Source organism: Sphaerodactylus townsendi, linkage group LG05 (genome assembly GCF_021028975.2).
Source record: "Sphaerodactylus townsendi isolate TG3544 linkage group LG05, MPM_Stown_v2.3, whole genome shotgun sequence".
Lineage (NCBI taxonomy): Eukaryota > Metazoa > Chordata > Lepidosauria > Squamata > Sphaerodactylidae > Sphaerodactylus > Sphaerodactylus townsendi.
This window is the reverse complement of record NC_059429.1, coordinates 78,051,245-78,069,762: the sequence shown is the minus strand read 5'-3', so window position 1 is coordinate 78,069,762 and position 18,518 is coordinate 78,051,245. Positions and strand designations below refer to the sequence as shown.

General features: G+C 41.6%; 1 protein-coding gene across 1 annotated transcript in view; it reads right to left on the bottom strand.

The window, feature by feature from the left end:
• SORT1 (sortilin 1) overlaps window positions 1-8,822 on the bottom strand; it is a 54,014-nt gene extending 45,192 nt beyond the window's left edge. Inside the window, exon 1 of the mRNA XM_048497266.1 lies at window positions 8,621-8,822. Coding sequence (XP_048353223.1) covers window positions 8,621-8,821 — 201 coding nt within the window. The 5' untranslated portion in view covers window position 8,822. The remainder of the gene's footprint in view (window positions 1-8,620) is intronic.
• Between the last annotated feature and the right edge of the window lie 9,696 nt (window positions 8,823-18,518).

The following is an 18,518-nucleotide window of genomic DNA, read 5'->3' as shown; positions in this document are numbered from 1 at the left end:
TATTTAAGTGAACAGTTTTGCAAATCTGAATATCTTCTTTAACCTGAGAAAATGGAAAGTCCAAAGTCACTGAATACACAATACTGTGGATCACACATGTGGGAATCTTTTTACCAGTCTTACATAAAAGGAAACAATAGTACCAATACTTTCTTTAAAATTACTTGAAAGTAATAAATTATATACATTGTTTGGTTTTAAGATTAGCAATCTTGGGTCTAAACAGAGTTATAATATTTTTCTAACTGAGAGAAGTACCAGCATTACAAATGCTGGGGAAACCACAGATTACATCAGAACGTTCTGCAGCAGCTACATCAAGTACGAAAATAATACTCCTATGTACACATGCATTTGAACATCTCAGCAAATCCATCTGGGGAAGATGTTCAATCAGGTTTCAAACTATGTGCACAAGGTCTTTAAACCAAGAACACAGATGCTGAGACATGTATTACACATGTACTCTTGAAACATTTGCTGCAAAAAAATACTGGTGTTTCCCATGCCAATCTTAGCATATAGCAGACTACTGAGCAGTGTTCAAAAGCACATCCCACAAATGTGAATTCTTAATACAATCTGGCAGCCTTCAGTATTGGAAAACACATAGTAGACTCTATGGTACTTTAGCTTGCTCAGGTCCCTCCCTTCCCTGAATCCCACGATTCTCAAGCTCCAGCCCAAAATCTCCAGGAGTTTCCTGGCCTGGACTTGTCAATCCTATGCTGCAGTGTATGTTTGAAAAAATTAAAGAAAAGAAAAAAGGTTGGCAAGTCATGGTTGTCATGGTGATACCTCAAGAGTCAGTGAAGAGCATGTGAGGAGATGAAGACACACAAATCTCCCACAAGTGGAAGTTTTGATTCCAACATGCGGGCCTCTGTACTTGCAGTGGTGATGAAGGCAATGAAGAATCCTCACCATGTGGAAACAATCACAGAAGAAAAAAGATCTGGAAGAACCTGACACAGGGTCAAACTTGAAATTCTGTTTTGTGGTGATTACCCTGCCTTTGCTGGCAACCATGTCTACACATTACTGCAAAACTGAAAGTGGACCCATTGCCTGTATCACTGTGCAATGTTAAGGACCAGTGATTCTCTACCTTTCTCCACTGGCAGATGCTATACCTGTACATTGCAAATTTTACAAGTTCAAAAAAAAAAGGCAACAAATTAGGCAAACACACAAAACTCACTCCTCCCACCCACACCAAAAACAAGAATAATTCTACAAACTGTCTCATACACATGCCATGTAGCAAAGCACATTTACAATGGTCTAGTCAACTTCACCTACTTTTAAGTCAAGAAGAATATACAAAGCAACAGGTAGAATGTCAAGAGAAAATACAGATGACCACCAAGCACTGCTGTGACAACAGATATACACATTTTATTTGAAGACTGGAGGATGTTCCAAAATGTTACAACTTAATCTACAGATACACAACTTACTGACAGAAACTATATGATTATTTGCATCTTAAATCAGCTTCAGCAGCAAAGTACCATGAATTGTTCTATCTCCAAAGAACACTGCATACGTGCACAAGAGAAGAATGACCACCTAAATCCATTAACAAAACTGATTTATTTTTTGCATGGTACCGGTAATTGTCAACTAGACTGAGGATGACTTAGCACATACATATTCTGGAAATACATTGCTTCCAGTACAATGTGCTCCCATCATGCAGAGAAGCACTTAGGGGAAATAATATACCACAGCTAATTCTACCAACAAACCAGCAAGGAAAAGATTTTCAGGGGAATTAGCTTCCCCCACCTTTGACAGGCCTTTACCAAGATCTCAGCATACCTCCACCCAAGCTGACTGCTTTGCATCTTCCTACACTGCGCCCACTATATGCCAACAGAATGTGCGGAATCTCAAATATAACTCTCATAACAGTGACATTATTAAGAACAGGGAATTGTGATTATAGTTCAAGAACCATACCCCACTGCAAAATAAAATTAGTTGCTTGAAACAGGCAAGTTGGCAGGGTTTCCAGCTTCTCGATGTATATAGCTGAAGAGTAATTTTAGAAGATAGCAGTAAAACTGGTGCTAAGATTATTGTGGAAAAATGCTGTACAAGATCACAGAGCATTTAATACACATAGCAAGACATTTTTTCTAGTTTGTTTTCAGGGGACAGGGCGGTATAAAAATTGAAATAATAAATAAATAAAAATAAATAAATAAATAAATATTAAAGTAAGAGCTACTGAAACAAATAAAGATCTCAAAACTTGTACAGGAGGAAGGCCTGTGCTCCAGCATAACTCCCAATGTAGAGTTGTGTGCGTCCAGGGGAGGGGGGACACAAAAATTCAAGGGGGGCATTTACTTTTTCTCCCAGGGCTTTTCCCCCCCCAATTTTCCCCGAACAGAAAAAAATGTAAAACTCAGGGAACAGGGGGAAAAAAATCATACACGTTATTTTTTTATTTCAAATGAGTGAAATGCTTAAGACAAACTTTTTCTCACAGACCCTCGGCCATCAAGTTTAGCATTTTCAAGCTCCTGGGCCTTATTCATGGCTTCTTCAGCCAACCTTGGACCTTTTGATTGTGTACCTGCTTTATAGGCCAGAAATGCTGTCTGCCCATGCTGGCACTCAGAAAGGGTAGACTATGAATGCTGGAGGATTTCAGCCAGAAGGGCAGCATCTGTTAATTTGAACCAATGCTATCACTGAGTAGCTAGTCTTTAATTATATCGTGTGGTGTTTTGTTTTCAGGTGGCTTCAAATCTAATTCCAGTTCTTAGGTCTATGTGGCTACGTTTACCAGGCTGTTTTGTGAAACTCATGCTGTAAGAGGTCTACCTTGTAGTGGTGACTTAACTTTAATCTTCAGAAGGTTGTTCCTTGGCTTCTGGCTGTCTGGGTAGTGAAAAGAGGTGGTGGCAGCTACTAAGATTGAGGTATGAGAACTCATACCCCCTTGGACTATGGGTTTCTGACAATGTTCCCAGAGATTGATTTAAAGACATGCTTAAGTACACACTGCCTCTCAAGTCTCAACCAGAGATTTCTGGTACAGAATACACATTATCTGATCATAAACTGGAGCCAAAAAGCTGCATGAAAGAGGACATCTTTTAAGTGGGCAAAAGACCACAAGGACAGTGATAGGACTCATACCGGCTCCCTAGTCTCCAACAGGCACCATATCTTCTACCACAGATACCAAGGACAAAACAGATACCACAAACAAACAATTGTACATTCTTCCTTGTGCCAAAACACCAAGTTCTTGTGGGAGTTGTTTATTACACAGAAGGTTAGCACTAAAGAAAGGACAAATAGATTGGAAGTTAAAAACTGGGAAGGAAAGTAACCTCACACTACTTTCTGGCTCCGTTGACAGGCCTGACAAAGAACTTTTTCTGAGTCTCTAAAATTTTTTTCCAAAGAATTTAATATTCAAAAAGACAGAAAGCATCAGTGAAAATATATAAAATTCCCAACTCAATGTTTGAGTTGCTTTAAGTGTAACAGGGTGATCACAACACAGCCACTCATCCTGTCAGGTCTCAATGGGAAGCACAGCAGATTAAATATGTACTAAACATCTAATATGTTAACTGTGAAATTCTGAGCAGAGAGGCACAGAGAGCAGTTTAGGAGCGTGAAAGCTTCATCAGAGGTGGGGTGGGGGAACCACCATGGAATTAGCAGGAGTAGGTGAACACACATTAGGTAGGTAGAGATTGTTAAGAACATAAGAGCATAAGAAAGAGCATGCTGGAACAGACCAGAGTCCATCTAGTCCAGCACTCTGCTACTCGCAGTGGCCCACCAGGTGCCTTTGGGAGCTCACATGCAGGATATAAAAGCAATGGCCTTCTACTGCTGCTGCTCCCAAGCACCTGGTTGATTTACATTCTGAGATTTCAAGTGGTTTTTCTAAGTCAGGGGTAGGGAACCTGCGGCTCTCCAGATGTTCAGGAACTACAATTCCCATCAGCCCCTGCCAGCATGGCCAATTGGCCATGCTGACAGAGGCTGATGGGAATTGTAGTTCCTGAACATCTGGAGAGCCGCAGGTTCCCTACCCCTGTTCTAAGTGGTATTTTTAACCATCCAGAACTCTGTCTGGACTAGGACAAGGAGTAAATTTAAATAAGCGAACAAGTAAACCTCAGGACAGCATATATGTGGTGGGCCTAAAATACTGACTGCCTGCTCACAATGAAGAAAGTGTTTTGAATACAAGTCCAGAAACCTCTTAATCTTTTATTTCATTATTTTAAATCATAATAAATATCTTCTCGGAGATTAAATGGTTCACCACTTCGACAACAGAGTCATTCATGCAACATTATTTAGACCTGGAGAATACTTTGTATACCAGTGCACACTGGCTGGTATCAAGAGAAGAGATACCTGTGGAAAGGAAACTGGCATTTAAATAATACCTTTTCCTCTCAGGGGCTGCGCACTTTGGGGTTAAAGAAGAAAGCATTGAAAAGCCACGAAAAAAGCACCAATAGGCATTGTCACTATGAGTTTGTCCAAAAGAGTAACAAGGCATAGAAAAATTCCACACTGCAATGAATTCCCACTGGCCTGGTCTCTTTATAAAACTATATCCCCATTTTCTGCAGCTAAAATATGTTGAGCTCTACAACACTGGGCACCTTAGTCTGGTGCAGAGTTTCAAGAAATCAGTGAACTACCGAAATAATTAAAGACCCTCAGAAAATAAAAACCACCCTATTGCTAGAGCAGCTCTCAAAAGTTTTATAAGTCTCTCTGCAGCACACTTTCCTGCCCTTAGTGCTGAGACAAACAGGTCAGCAAAAAGGGATGAGGAGGATAATGATTTGACTATAGAAGTCGAACGCTTGCTGAAGACTGGGACACAGGAAGTGGAATAGGGAGAAAAGGTTTGGCACTCTATTCTGCATCCTAGCTCAATCAAGACACAATGGAGGGTACTTATGACACTCCTGGTAACAGTCTGTTCTTCCCTGCAGAAATGGCTGACTTTACTTTAGGGAGGCCTAGTGCTCTTTTAAAACCCCAAAGGAATTAAAAGGAGGTAGAAATTAATTGGCCCTAGATTACATTGGGAAGCACACGGTAAACACAGGAGAGTCATCTACTACTATTACAATTTATTATTTATTTATTGCCAATAATGAGGTAGACGGTATATAGAACCCAGAAGAAATACAATACCCAGAAAACTTATAACCAACCAGTTAATCAATGCAGCTTTTATTTCACAAATTAGACATGCCTCAGCAGGTAATTCAGACCACACTCAGGGCATCCAATCTCACCCTTTTCAAAGGGTTTATGGGGGCACTTCAGGCAGACTTCCTGCTATCATTGCACAGATCTATTTGGGAAAAAGATAAAATAGCCCATAGTACAGATTATGAACAGCAGTGACAAAATAAAAGAACGGGCAGTTGCCATATGGCTATTATGACTAACATGAAAGAAAACAGACAAAACTACATATCATAGATAAGAGTAGCAACTTCTCCAAAATGTTTATGAACGTGAATATGAGCCATTCACACTTTGAAGGTTTTAATTTCTTATTAAAATTGTCAACATATCCAATTAAAATGGATTTCATTTTAAAAGTATGCCAAACATACATGCCAAAGAAAGCAGCATAATTATCTCAAGATCCTCATGTAATCAACAACACAAAGTATGGCCTGGTACCTGCCCCAGCTGTGGAGCACAGGATTTAGGACACAGCCACCCACTGCCTATTACAGCATAATCTTCTGAGAATACACAGCATTGTTAGGGCTAATTATCACATGCAAGGGCATAAAATGAGCCTTGATTCTATTGCCTAAAAGGGAAAGTAAAGGGCAGAGAAATTAGGTCCAAATCAAGTCCCTGGTCCATTTTTTCCTCACACTGGGTTTCAAATATGCTTGCAAAAGCAATCCCAGGTTCCCAACTCAGCAGGACAAAAATAAGCTGGATGGGATGTCATTGGGAGCAGAAAACAGATGGGGAAAGGGGTAAGCATAGCTGCTTCTCAACTCCAAATTCTCCCACCCCAATGCACTTTTTCTTTTTTTAAAAAACGTGTCAGGGCATAACTACATGCACATATGTACCACTGCCATTAATCGCTTCTAAAGGTTAGATCCCCCCCCCCCGCCCCCAATATGCTTATAGTGCAAGACAAAATGAAGGGCAGAAGGGCAAAATAAGATGAATGAGATTGATTAAATACAAGATAGGATGACTAGAGTTTTCTCAGGCACTCAAAAATATGGGAAAAGTTATGACAGTTGTCATGAGTCAAAGAGTTCCAAGGGTGAAAAGGAGCACAGTGGAGTTAGCAAGTTAACAATGTCATCCTGGGTTCATAGAGGCTTACAGTAATGGAGAGAGAAGACAATATATTTAAATGCTAATCTGAATTTAACTAGAATATGAGGAAAGAAAGAAAACAGTACAAAATAATCAGAGCAATGAGCTGAACAGATCAGGCCAGTGTGGTATAAAGGTTATAGTGTCAGATTAAGAGATCCAGGTTCAAATCCTCATTCTGCCATGGAAGCACCTTGGTCCATTTACACACTCTTATCCTAAGAGTTCTCACAGGGTTGTTGTGAGGTTAAAATGGAGGCGAAGAGAATGGTGTAAGCCACTTTGGGTTCCCATTTGGGAGAAAGGTGGGATACAAATGAATTAAAGGAATAAAAAATAGATAGTTGAAGAAAGCATGTCTAGGAAACAAGACAAGAAAATCAAGCAAAAGAACAGTGAATTAGTGAGAGAACAAGCATAAATATTAGAAAGATAAATGCAAAAAGATGTAACAACTATGGGGACATGTAGGAAGAAAAAATGACGCAAAGATAGTACCAAGATTTTGAGCTTGTGGGCAGAAAAAAAGTAAAATTACCTGGTAGGGGAAAAAAGGTAACAAAAGGAGAACAATATAATGTAGCAAGGATGGAAACAGAATTTCAGTTTCACCAGAATTCAGTTTTAAGAAAAAATTAAACAGGGGGAAATAGCTAAGAGAGGATCAAAATATTAGATTAGGAGAGAGATGTGAGATCAGACAAACAATAGTAGAGTTGGCCTCTTAACTGATGGCTGCAAAGTTATCATGAAGATTCCAGGGATTTTTACATCAAGAATTAATGAGTTAACAAGAATGAGGATGTGGGTAGGGCTGACTCACTAACAACCAAAGACTCTTGCTAAATTCTACCAGCAACCAGGGTTGGGACACACCTTGCTATTTTAGACATTGCAAATCCCACTCAAGGTGAGATACTACAGAAAGCAAGTTTTTCACATCCAGGAGGAAGGCAAGAAAGTCGACTCAACATCTACATCAGCCTAGCCCATTCTAGTTGGGGAGGGGTTGCATCTTCACTGCCATTTTGAGCCTGAATTTCCAAGTAGAATTCATCATTTGATAAAGTTTTGTGACTACTTCAGTACAGCAAACTAACCCAACAACTTCATCTAATTGACCCTCCCAACAGCTTTACAATAGCACAGTAAATACTGGTCATTTTGAATGTTTAGTACAAGGTGGGTGGAATCAGGAGATTTAATAGCCCGTGAATGCTGCCTAGCAAGTGGAACTAGTTTTTGTGAAGATAAATCCAACACACAATAGACTCCACAGCCACTGTGGACTCACTGGACAAGGCAAGATTTTTGCAGTTCACCTAAGGAGTACTAACCATGGAGTGCAATATGCAGTAAACACATTCAAATAACTAGACTCACCAGACAGCCAACATTTGCAAAACATTAAAATCAAGACTTGGGAGTGAGATGGGGGAACTGTTCACCTGGATCCGTAACAGCTTGCAAGCTCCATGCAGCTTAACCCAGCCCCCATTTTCAGCACACCAACTTCAGATCAGTTCTCACAACCCTTTAATGGTATGGAAACTGCATTGTTCTATCAACTTGTAGTTACTTCCCAACAGCTATAGGATAAGCAAGTCAGATGAATGTCACCCCCCAGCTACTGTACACAGCATTCCAGCTTTTAACACAAACTCTGCTTGGAAGGATGATGAACTTGAACACTTAGTGCATTCAAAGGGTCATGCAACCCAGCTTAAATTCTGCAAAAGAATAAATAAATGAGTAATTCTCCGCTACACAGACACCCACAAAACGGGGGAAATGCTCTCCTAGACATTACTGTCTCTGCGGAGCCACCTGCTCAGCCAACCTATAGTTCGATGCTCACCTATCAGGCTGCACCTCCAGTACAACCACAAACATGTTTACCTTCGGAGGAATTTAATTGACAGGCAATGCGACACAGAGAGAAGACTGCTTAGCAGACGTCACCTGGCCTGGAGGCTGTGCCTCCCTCCTCCTAACCCCCGGGGCACAGTGCGGCGTCCACTCAATTGAACTCTACAGATGTGCGGTCTAAGAGAGCTTCAGCATAACGCGATCCCGAAGGCTTAGTTCAGATCCTCCGAAGTCCCGATGTTACTCCTGGTCCCTCGCCCCCCACTCCGAAAACACCCCTGCCCTTCTGCCTTCCGTGCATATTTGTTCGTGCACTTACGACTGCCCGCCCCATCGCGGGTCTTTCCACCCCGGCAGGGGCAGCCCCGCCGCTCCCTCTCACCTGGTGGGTGTTGTTGCCCAGCACCTTGGCCAAATCGAAGCCGCCGTCTGGCAGGTCGCATCCTGCCTGTGCCGCCTCCGAGTCGGCCCCCCGCCGGAACCGCCGCGCTCTCCCCCCCGGCCCGAACCCCCGGCTGAAGCCACAGAGCGGAACCACCAACAGCCAAAGGACCCCAGCGCGCATCCACCCCAACGGCTCCATCGCCAACCGACAACAATCCCAGAGCGCAGCCCTCAGAGCTCCGGGAGGGCTCCGTCGCAGCCCCACCCACTAACGCCTCCATTGGGCGGCCCCTGGCCGATGTGTTAAACTCATTGGCTGCTGGGGTTGCCGATCTGACGGCCATCCCTCCTGCCGCAGCCGCTTTCTTCTGACAGCTTCTTTCCCATTCGTGCAGCAGCCTCGGTTTTTAATTTCTAACTGGTTTGCTGGGTTGTCCATCGTCGTATAGCGGGTGCCCTGTTCCACTTTCCTATCGTCATTGGACAGCCATAAACCAGCCTCCGCCTTCAGATCCCTTGGTTGGGCAGCATCAGTCCACTTGCGCGTAAGTCTTGCCTATTGACTGAATTCTTCTGTGGCCCCTTCCACACATGCAGAATAATGCACTTTCAATCCATTTTCAATGCACTTTGCAGCTTACTGTGAGGAACAGCAAAATCCACTTGCAAACAATTGTGAAAGTGGATTGAAAGTGCATTATTCCGCATGTGCGGAAAGGACCAGAGTGTTTTCCCTTTATCGATGTTCCCCCTCCCCACCGCGAAACCAGTGTAAGTTTTTTTCTTCTAAGCCTTTTCCTAGTCATTCGTGACAGGGTGTGGCTTTAGTGACGCTTCCCCCATTTTTTATTGATACATACTTGTTCGGCGGGTAACCCGACTCCTTTTGTGAGCCATTCAGTCTGAAGCAACATTGTGGGCTAATGTGTATTGCACTCATCTTCGAAAGTTGCGGTTTCTAGACACGTATTGATCTTTCCAAATAAAGGCAGCTTGTGCCCACTGCCCACTGAAACAAATGTCCAGCGGTACCCTAAAGTCCAACAATATTTATTTCTGCACTGTGAATTCTTTTTAAGAGAAAAATTGGAAAGGGAGGAGGGGCTGAGCCTGAGCCAGAAAGATTGGCTAGGAATTCTGTTTGACTCTTTCAAGTGTAAACGCTCTGTGCAACTAGATCAGGATTTGCTGTCTCAGATAGTCAAGGTAGTTAAGGCTACTCAGGGAGAAGTAGTCTGGGAGAATTAAGTGAAAATTGACTGACAACAGCACTAACCAGAGCTTGTGTTGAGCCCACTCTCCAGTTATCTTGTCTTTATTGTAAACCTGGTTCATGAAAAGGGTTGCCAACCTTCAGGTGGGAGCTGGAGAGCTGCCAGAATTACAACTGATATTCAAACTACATCAACCACTTATTTATATATTATTTATTTAAATTATTTCACTTCTCCTGGAGAAAATGGCAACTTTGGAAGGTGGGCTGCAAGACATTATACACAACTGAAGTCCATCCGCTTCCTACACCCCACTGGTTCCAGGCTCAAATCTCCAGGAATTTCCAAACCGTATTCATGAGCACTGGACATTTCAGGCTTGCAGGTGAAACAATACTCTGCTCTTTAAACAAAGTAACTCCCTGCATATGGAAAATGAGAACAGCTGTATCAATATGGGGAGGTGAAATGATTGTGTTGTAGTGCCTGACAATCACTTTGCAGGAAAAGAATCTCTTTGGCTGCTGTGCTAGCCATCTAGTTGCAAGGAGGGTTTTTGTAAATGTGGGAACATCCAGCGCTGGAGTCCACCAGCTATAGTCGGAACAGGCCATTATACAGTGTCATTCTCTTTTACATGGGGACAAGACCTGAAAGGTATTCAGTCTCAACAGTACTCACCTAAAATTCATGTAGGGACAATGATTTGCCAGTATGGTGTCAGCCAACAGAGATCCTTGTTCAGTTTCAGGTGATTGTGCCAGCTGTTACAACACCTCCACAAACACATGAACAGGTGTTCAAACTGACATCAGGAATTAGCTTGTGTATTTGTGCAGGAAGTGGACAATCAGGATCTTTTACCTACAGAAGTGGCTGAAAGTAGCAAGTTTTCAATAGGAAAAGAATGTCAGAGACCTGATTTAAACAAGAATATACGGCATTTATTGAGGGATTTGGTACAAGAATGGGATGGGGACTTATCCTAAGCGAATGTTAGCAAATACTAAATCAAGGCACAAACAAATAGCACATTCATGATCAAAACTAACAATGTAACAACAACCAAGAATCAATCAGGACTATTCCAGTTTGGAGCAGGAGTTACTTTTAAGCTAGAGATGTAAGTCTGAGGGAACGAGGAATAGGACAGCAGAAGTTAAATCTATTGAAGTGGAAGCATGCAGTTTTCCAGATGTGAGGTCTAAATAGCTGAGAGGAACAAAGTGTCAGCTCTCTCTGTGGTGCAGTGGAGTTTGGAAAATAAAGGGAGGTAGATCAATATGGGGATCAACGATAGAACAAGATGGGGGGCACAGATATAAATTTTTGTGAGTTAGCAATGAGATATGGAGTTCAAGTTTGCAGGCTGACTGGTTTGCCAGGTCAGTTAACTATTGGGGGATACCAACATGGACGAACTTGTCCAATTATGAGGGTATGAGATCCTGTTGCCCTTGTTAAACTTTACATTTTTAGTAAAAATCAAATGAACAGTAGGCAAACAAAACTCACATGTTATTTTCCTTATCCATTCTCACCTCCTAAAAGATCTTAAATATACTATGCCAGCCACTCTGAGTTTCTTAGTCAGGATAAGAACAGTTTAGCCCTATAATCTATCCCTATATTCCTCTAAGCAGTCCTAGCTGCAGCCATGCCACAGGACTTGGCCACCTGTTGGGACCTTCTTTCATCTCCCGATCCAGAAGAACTGTAACAAGTAGCAGTCCTGGGTGCAGCTGCACTGTGGCACACAGATGGGTGCTGAGGCCTCCCACCACCACCAGGGTTCATAGACATAACACCATGACAACTGCAAGGCTGGGTGCAGTCTTCCCCCACTGCTGTATCTGGGATCAATGACGGAGGTGTGGCATGGGGAAGCAGGGCGAGTCATTTGCCTAAAGTGCTAAAAACCCTTGGGCAATCCCTGTCAACACCCTGAAGACTGAATGCAATGCAACACCCCTTTTTCTTGAATCTAGAGCAGTGGGTCCCAACCTGGAGCAACACACCCCTAGGGGTATGCCCCAAAGCATTTGGGGATACACAAAAAACACCTGATGGGTTTGCTAATATTGGGGTACAATTTTAGGGAAATGGATTGCCAAGGAGTACACAAGTGAAAAAAGAGTAGGAACCATTGATCTAGAGCAGGGGTGTCCAACTCTGGTGCCCCAGATGTTCATGGACTATGATTCCCATCAGCCCCTGCCAGCATGGCCAATCGGCAGGGACTGATGGGAATTGTAGTCCATGAACATATGGGGTGCCAGAGATGAACACCCCTGATCTAGAGGATGATGCAGCCAATCCAGCAAACTAGCTTTGGTAATGAGTCAAAAGGCAAATGAAAGAACATGGAAGTATGGTATCTAACAGAAATATCGCAACAAGAAACCACAGGGGAGAGCTTAGGAGAGAATAGTTGGCAGTGGTATACATTACCAAACAGAGACTACTGCAATAAAGTATTACAGCAGTACTACAAAGGAAAAAGCATGAACCTACAGAGAAAGACAAACCAATCACTTTTGAAGGGGGAAAACAGTAGCGTAATGCCTAAAGAATTAAAATGGAAAAAAAGGTTTGACAGCCTAATCATGTCTTATGATTATGAAGTGTCTAATCATGTCTTATGAAGAGATCTAAACATTCCAAGGCTCCTTGAAAAACTTTAACCAAGTTTGAGGCCTTTCAGTGTGGGACAGTGAGGTGGGAATGAAGTGGCTGAGTAACTAGGCCATTTCAGACTGCAGCTGGATGATTATACATGGAATATTTCCTTGTGTTAAAAACTCCCTGCAAACAGATAACTGTGCAAAGGAACATGCAAAGCTTGAATCAATCACCTGCATTGCTACAGCACAGTCTGCCACCTCAGCCTTGATATGTGAAAGTGGCTTATTTAGGCTATAAATCTATGCACAGTCACTTGAGAATTTATCAGCCTAATATCAAATATAGCTAACAACGCTCTTGCATTTCATTATATAAACATTAGATATTAGTCTGGGTTACTGAAGTAAATTTTTTTAACATACATTTAAGTATTTTTATGGTGTTTTGCACTCCATGTGATATTCCTAAAAATACATCCCACCCTTTGTCCAAGGAGCACAGTACAGCATACACAGTTCTCTTTTCCGTTTTGATCTCTCACCTATATATAGTTTACTACAGCACAAAACACATCTCTAGTCAACCTTACAAGACAATATATAGAATGAAATCTACAGTAAATGGTATTATAGCCCTGGAATTCAATAACTGCAGAAGTTCCAGGGCCTGTCTACACAACTCAACACAATATTATTGTATCAAGAAATTAAGCTTTAGTTTTGGAATGCTAGAATTTGGACAATAATTTACCATTTTGCTCATCATAGTTTCACTCCCACAGCTATGTGGCAACACTCTAGGATGCAAATTAAAAATGTATTTCCAAGATCTTTATCAGTTTTGTTTCCTGCAGTAGGGTGCCCTTGACATAACATTACTGCAACACACTCTTCACTTCCCCTTATTTTACTATTCTTAAGTAATCCAGGAATAATACCTAAACAAAAAGAACTGAGGCTTATTTAAAAAGAAATAAGAAAAATTGAAAATTAGCAGAGTGCTGTTCCAGCAGAGCAAAGTTCAGCAAGAGAGTATCTGCCAACAATGTGACTCCATTATGAAGCTATAGTTTAGGAATAGGAAAAGAAACCCAGCATATTCTAGCTGGTAGAGACTACATTTCATAAGGAACATGGCATTTGCTGATTAGAAAAAAAAGAGGTTGGGGAAAGCAACTAATAACAATGCAGCTTTACCATTGCTGTTTAGCAATTAAAAGTCCAACTGCATGTCCAAATAATAGAAGGAGCCCTGTAGCATTAAGAAACAGGTGCCATCCGAGATCTCAGTGAACAGGCAATTTTATTAAATTATTGAATCATGGTCTACATATGACCAAAATTATATTTAAGGTAAAAATATATGAAAGGAAAACAGCTACTAAAAGTTTCCTGGCTATACATTGTACCCTTAAATATATTTATGCGGGGAAGGGCAGAATTTGAAATACTCTTAATTTAGCTGGGATGGGTGGGTCCCAAAGAAGTTAATTAAAAAGATAATAAAATAATTTGGAAATTCAAGGTCAACAAGTAATTTATAAATGGTTACTTTCCTTAATTGTATGAACAATATATTATCTCCAATGCTTTCTTATGCAGCTATAAACCTCCAAGACTATTTACTTCAATGAGAGTATGACTGGCCAGAATAGCAGTGTTAGAGCCCTGGAAATTAGCTTATATTATTTTTTTCTGTTTTTAATATACAAAGTGTTTATTAAGAAATTAATGCAAGGTCTAGTAATGTTGGTACAGCTATTTTGAGTAAAGATCCAACCAAAAGATCTACTACAACCACATTCCCATTCATACAAACACTGTTGAGTGAACAGAAAAGGACAATTTCTATGACCTAAAACAAAACAAAACAAATCTCGCCATACCTTCAATAAAATAGATATGGGAGGGCACTAAGCAAAGATTCATAAAATTCTTTACTGTATACCTTGTCAATTGAGTTGAAATCTTCTGCACTCTCTTCTAACTAAATTTACTTAGGCCCCTTCCACACACGCAAAATAATGCGTTTTCAAACCACTTTCACAACTGTTTGCAAGTGGATTTTGCCATTCCGCACAGCTTCAAAGAGAATTGAAAGCAGTTTGAAAGTGCTTTATTCTGCATGTGCAGAATGAGCCTTAGATATTTTAACTAGTGCAGGTATACCGCTGGTTATTAACTACTTCTACAAGATTATCTCATATCATGTAATAAATAAATTCCACTTCTACTACCTCTACAGGGGCATGATCGCCACTCTGGTTTTCAATTTTAGAAATAACTAGAAATAACGGGCCCAGCCCCGCATTGCTGTGGCTTATTGTGGTGAAATGGAAAAGGAACAGTAGCAGTAAATCAATTGCAGAGGCCAGCAGTACATGCTCATGCAAACACACAGGCTGGTACTGTGCGATGTCATCGATGTGTGTGCCCGAATTCCTTGGGGGCGGGATGGAAAAGCACCCCTCCCACACATCTAGGCTGGCTGGTCATGATTCTTTACCTGGAGTAAGTTTGGTTGGTGGCAATGGGCGTCGCTTCTGAGGAAACCCTCTGAGGGGCGCGACGCAGCCATTCAAAGTATGTCACAGTTGCTGTACCGAGCTGAGTAATGGCTGCCTGGTTTTCTTAACTGTAACTGCAGTATTCAGGGAATCTAGGGTGCCTGGCCCCTCCCTCCCGTCCCTTGCATGTCGCCCCTCACTCTCTTCCCTCCCTCACTTCTCTTCCCTTGCATGCCTCCCACTCTGTCCCTTTCCTCTCCCTCCCTCTCTTCCCTTGCATGCCACCCCTCCCTCCCTCCCCCTCCCTTCCCCCTCCCTCGTGTGTATGTGTGTTTGTGTTTCACTTCCACTGGAGTTACTGCCTATGTGCTGTTTCCACTGCTCAATTTGGCCGTCTGAGTGAACATTCTAAGCAGCACGAACATTCTAAAAGTGAAAGTTACACACAGGCAGCTGCATGTCCTTCACCAGGGAGCGCCAGGAAAAAGGCATTTTACCTGGGCCAGGTGTGAAATTTCAGGTATGTGAACATCTAAAAACACTCTCGCCTGGCTGACTATAGTGGCTGGGAATTTTCAGAGGAATTGGCCCAGCAGTTTCTGAGGTATATTGTCATAAACAAAAACACTGTTAGCTTTTTATATATATAGATGGTGGAAAGAAAAAAAGATGAACCAATCACAGATTTACTGGTTTCTCCAACCTTATGGCAGCTCATAACAGAACAGATATCAAAGCACTCTGGAGTGTCTAAAAGAAAAGGAAACAATCTTGGTAAAATACCCTTTACAATCACCTTCTTCACAAAGAAGGTCCATTTCTCAGTGGTCAATGTGAAGGCTGCTAACCTTTAAATCTTGGTTTCTGTCTGGGGGTTGAAGCCGGCCCTTTCTGAGACCGTGTTGGTCTCTCGTTCCACTTCTACTACCTCTCCTCCAGCCCTGGAGAAAGGACTCATTAGGAACAGGAACAGCAGCAACTTTATTTTATGCCACATGTGCCACTCATCCAAGTACAATGATGACGACAACTGGATGTCGTGCAACTTGCCCGGGCTCAGTGGCAGGCCTCCATACAACTGCATGACTTGGTAGGGGCCGATAGTGGCCATCACATAACTCACCTGAGGAAGCTGCTACTACACAACATTTTGCAACTACACCAGCCTTTTCCCAGGGAGAGGCTGCTGGGTAAGGGAAGGAGGGACAGCTGAGCCAATTTGGTGTAGTGGTTATTCTCAGGCTAGGTTCTGGAAGACTCAAGTTTCCAAGTCACATTCTGCTATGTAAATTTTTTCAGCGACCTTGAACCAGCAGCTCTCTCAGCTTAATCTCTCCCCGGCTGTTGTAAGGATAAAATGGAATAGAATGATGCAGGTTGCTTGGGGTCCCTCATTGGCAATAAAGGTGGGGTATGTATATTTAAATGATAAGAATGGGGGCAGATAAAACTTGATTGGTGAGTGGAAGGAAGGAAACAGAGAAAGGGGAAGAAGGCTGAATGGATAGGAAATAGTGTGGGGGAAGGGGATACAAGGAAAAATGAAATGAGTTCCACAAGTCATTGTGGGAGCCTTGTGTTTTTCTGATCAGATGGAATGCCAAGACTACTAGTCTTCAGTTGGTATTACTACTCTTCTGTTTGACACATAACATACATTTGTCTCAATTACAGTTGCAAAGGCAGGGGATCTTGGGGGGGGGGGGGAAATCTCCCACCTCCCAATACCCAAAGGCAAAGAATGTTCAGAATCTCTTAAAAGTTCAACAAATAAATAGTAGAATTTTATTGAACACTTCAGGGGAATAGAACAGGAGGGAATATGGGTAATCAGGAAAGAAGCAGTCCTATATACAGGCATGAAGTTGTTTTCAAAATTCAGGAGAAATGGTGTTTGGCTGATTTGTTAAGATTTTGGTTGGTCTCAAGAGTTCTTAATGTTTTAAAATCTGATATACGTTGAAGATGTTTCATAGATTCAACCCAAGCTAGCACTCAGAGGTTCATGTGGTAATTCTGGGGCCAAAACAGTCTATGGAAAAGGAGTATTTCACAACTTGCTTTTCCTTTCAGACTCCTTACATTTTAGGAATACCTCACAGCATTTGAGGTTATTCCTTTTAGGGACAGGAATTGTTTTCCCACATGCAGTGTGATTTCTCCCTTCTGACAAGAAAATGATTCCTCTCTTACACAAACACTTTCCCACAGTTCTACCCACTCTGTCCAGATAAATTAGCTCTGTCCTGAGAACCTGAGCCTCTGCCTGCTCCTTTTCTGTCACAACAGTATTTCAGTCAAGGCCACTAGATAGTTTGCACCTATAACTCACTCAAGGTGTTAGCTGCAAACACCCTTAAAATGGCATTAGAGTATCTAGACAAACTAAGAAGTAAATAGAGGCAGCTAAGGCGCTCTCAGTTGCAGCTTAGGAATTCGATCTCCCTCCCTTTCAACTGACCTCTCCATTTATCAGTGGCAGGCCAAAGCCCTTTAAGTCACCCAGACATTTGACAGCTCAGTGATTAAACTATTTTCAGGGTTTGCCGCTTTTATGTTATTTTATTGGATCATGCGTTGGTGATTGTGTCTTTGCTCTTTGATGATTAGGTAGTTTACTGATATGATAGGTTCTGCTATGAATGTGATGATTTTATGTTTCAACTTTTATTAGATCTACTGCACTTGTAAAGAGTTTTAGATCAAATATTGGGAACAATAAAGTATAGAAATAAGAGCTGCAAAAACTTGTCTCACTGTTATGACACATTTCTTTAAAATTAAAAAAAGAAGTGTATCTGGACCAAGAAGGTTCTCTCAAAGAATTAACTTGATGACCGGCAGCTGCTCAAAACTAGTTGCTTCTGATCCCAAGCTGCTAGAGCAGTTGTTAGAACAAAGTCATGCTTTCTGATTAGAGAGAAATTGTACAGGATCCATAGTAACTGGTACCAGCTATTACGCCATAAGAAAGAACATAAAGAGCCTTTGTCTTTCACGAGCTAGGGAAGGGGGTTTTTTTACACAAGCCAAGCATCAGCTACATAAAAGGAATCATTCTATATCTTGAAAGGATTCATGTCACTTACCTTTGGTTTTATCCACACCATCCTCATTGCAGAACACATTTTATCTGTCATTCTTCTTGCACTTTGCATCCTTCACATCTTTCTCCTATAGAAACTAGTTACCCTCCATGTGTACTCATGCCATCCACTCACAGCCTTACAATGCTTTTTGTATCAAAACAGCCTAACTATCTCAGCTATTATCCAGACTTTTTAAATTTAATGTTCATTAAGCCCGGTATTTTCTGCTTAGCCAGTCTAATGGGATACATTCATACAATTACCTGTGTTAATTTTCTCATCTTTGGTGTGCTGTAATCAGACCTTCTGACACAAAAACAGCCCAACAGTAAGCACCTACCAATCTTTCTGATTAAAAATATTCAGATTCTTTGCACAAATAGCTTCCTTCCTAGGTCTTCAAAGGATCAGAACATTTAGTAACAGGCTAGTTTAAAGGATTCTCAAGCTCATTTTAAAACA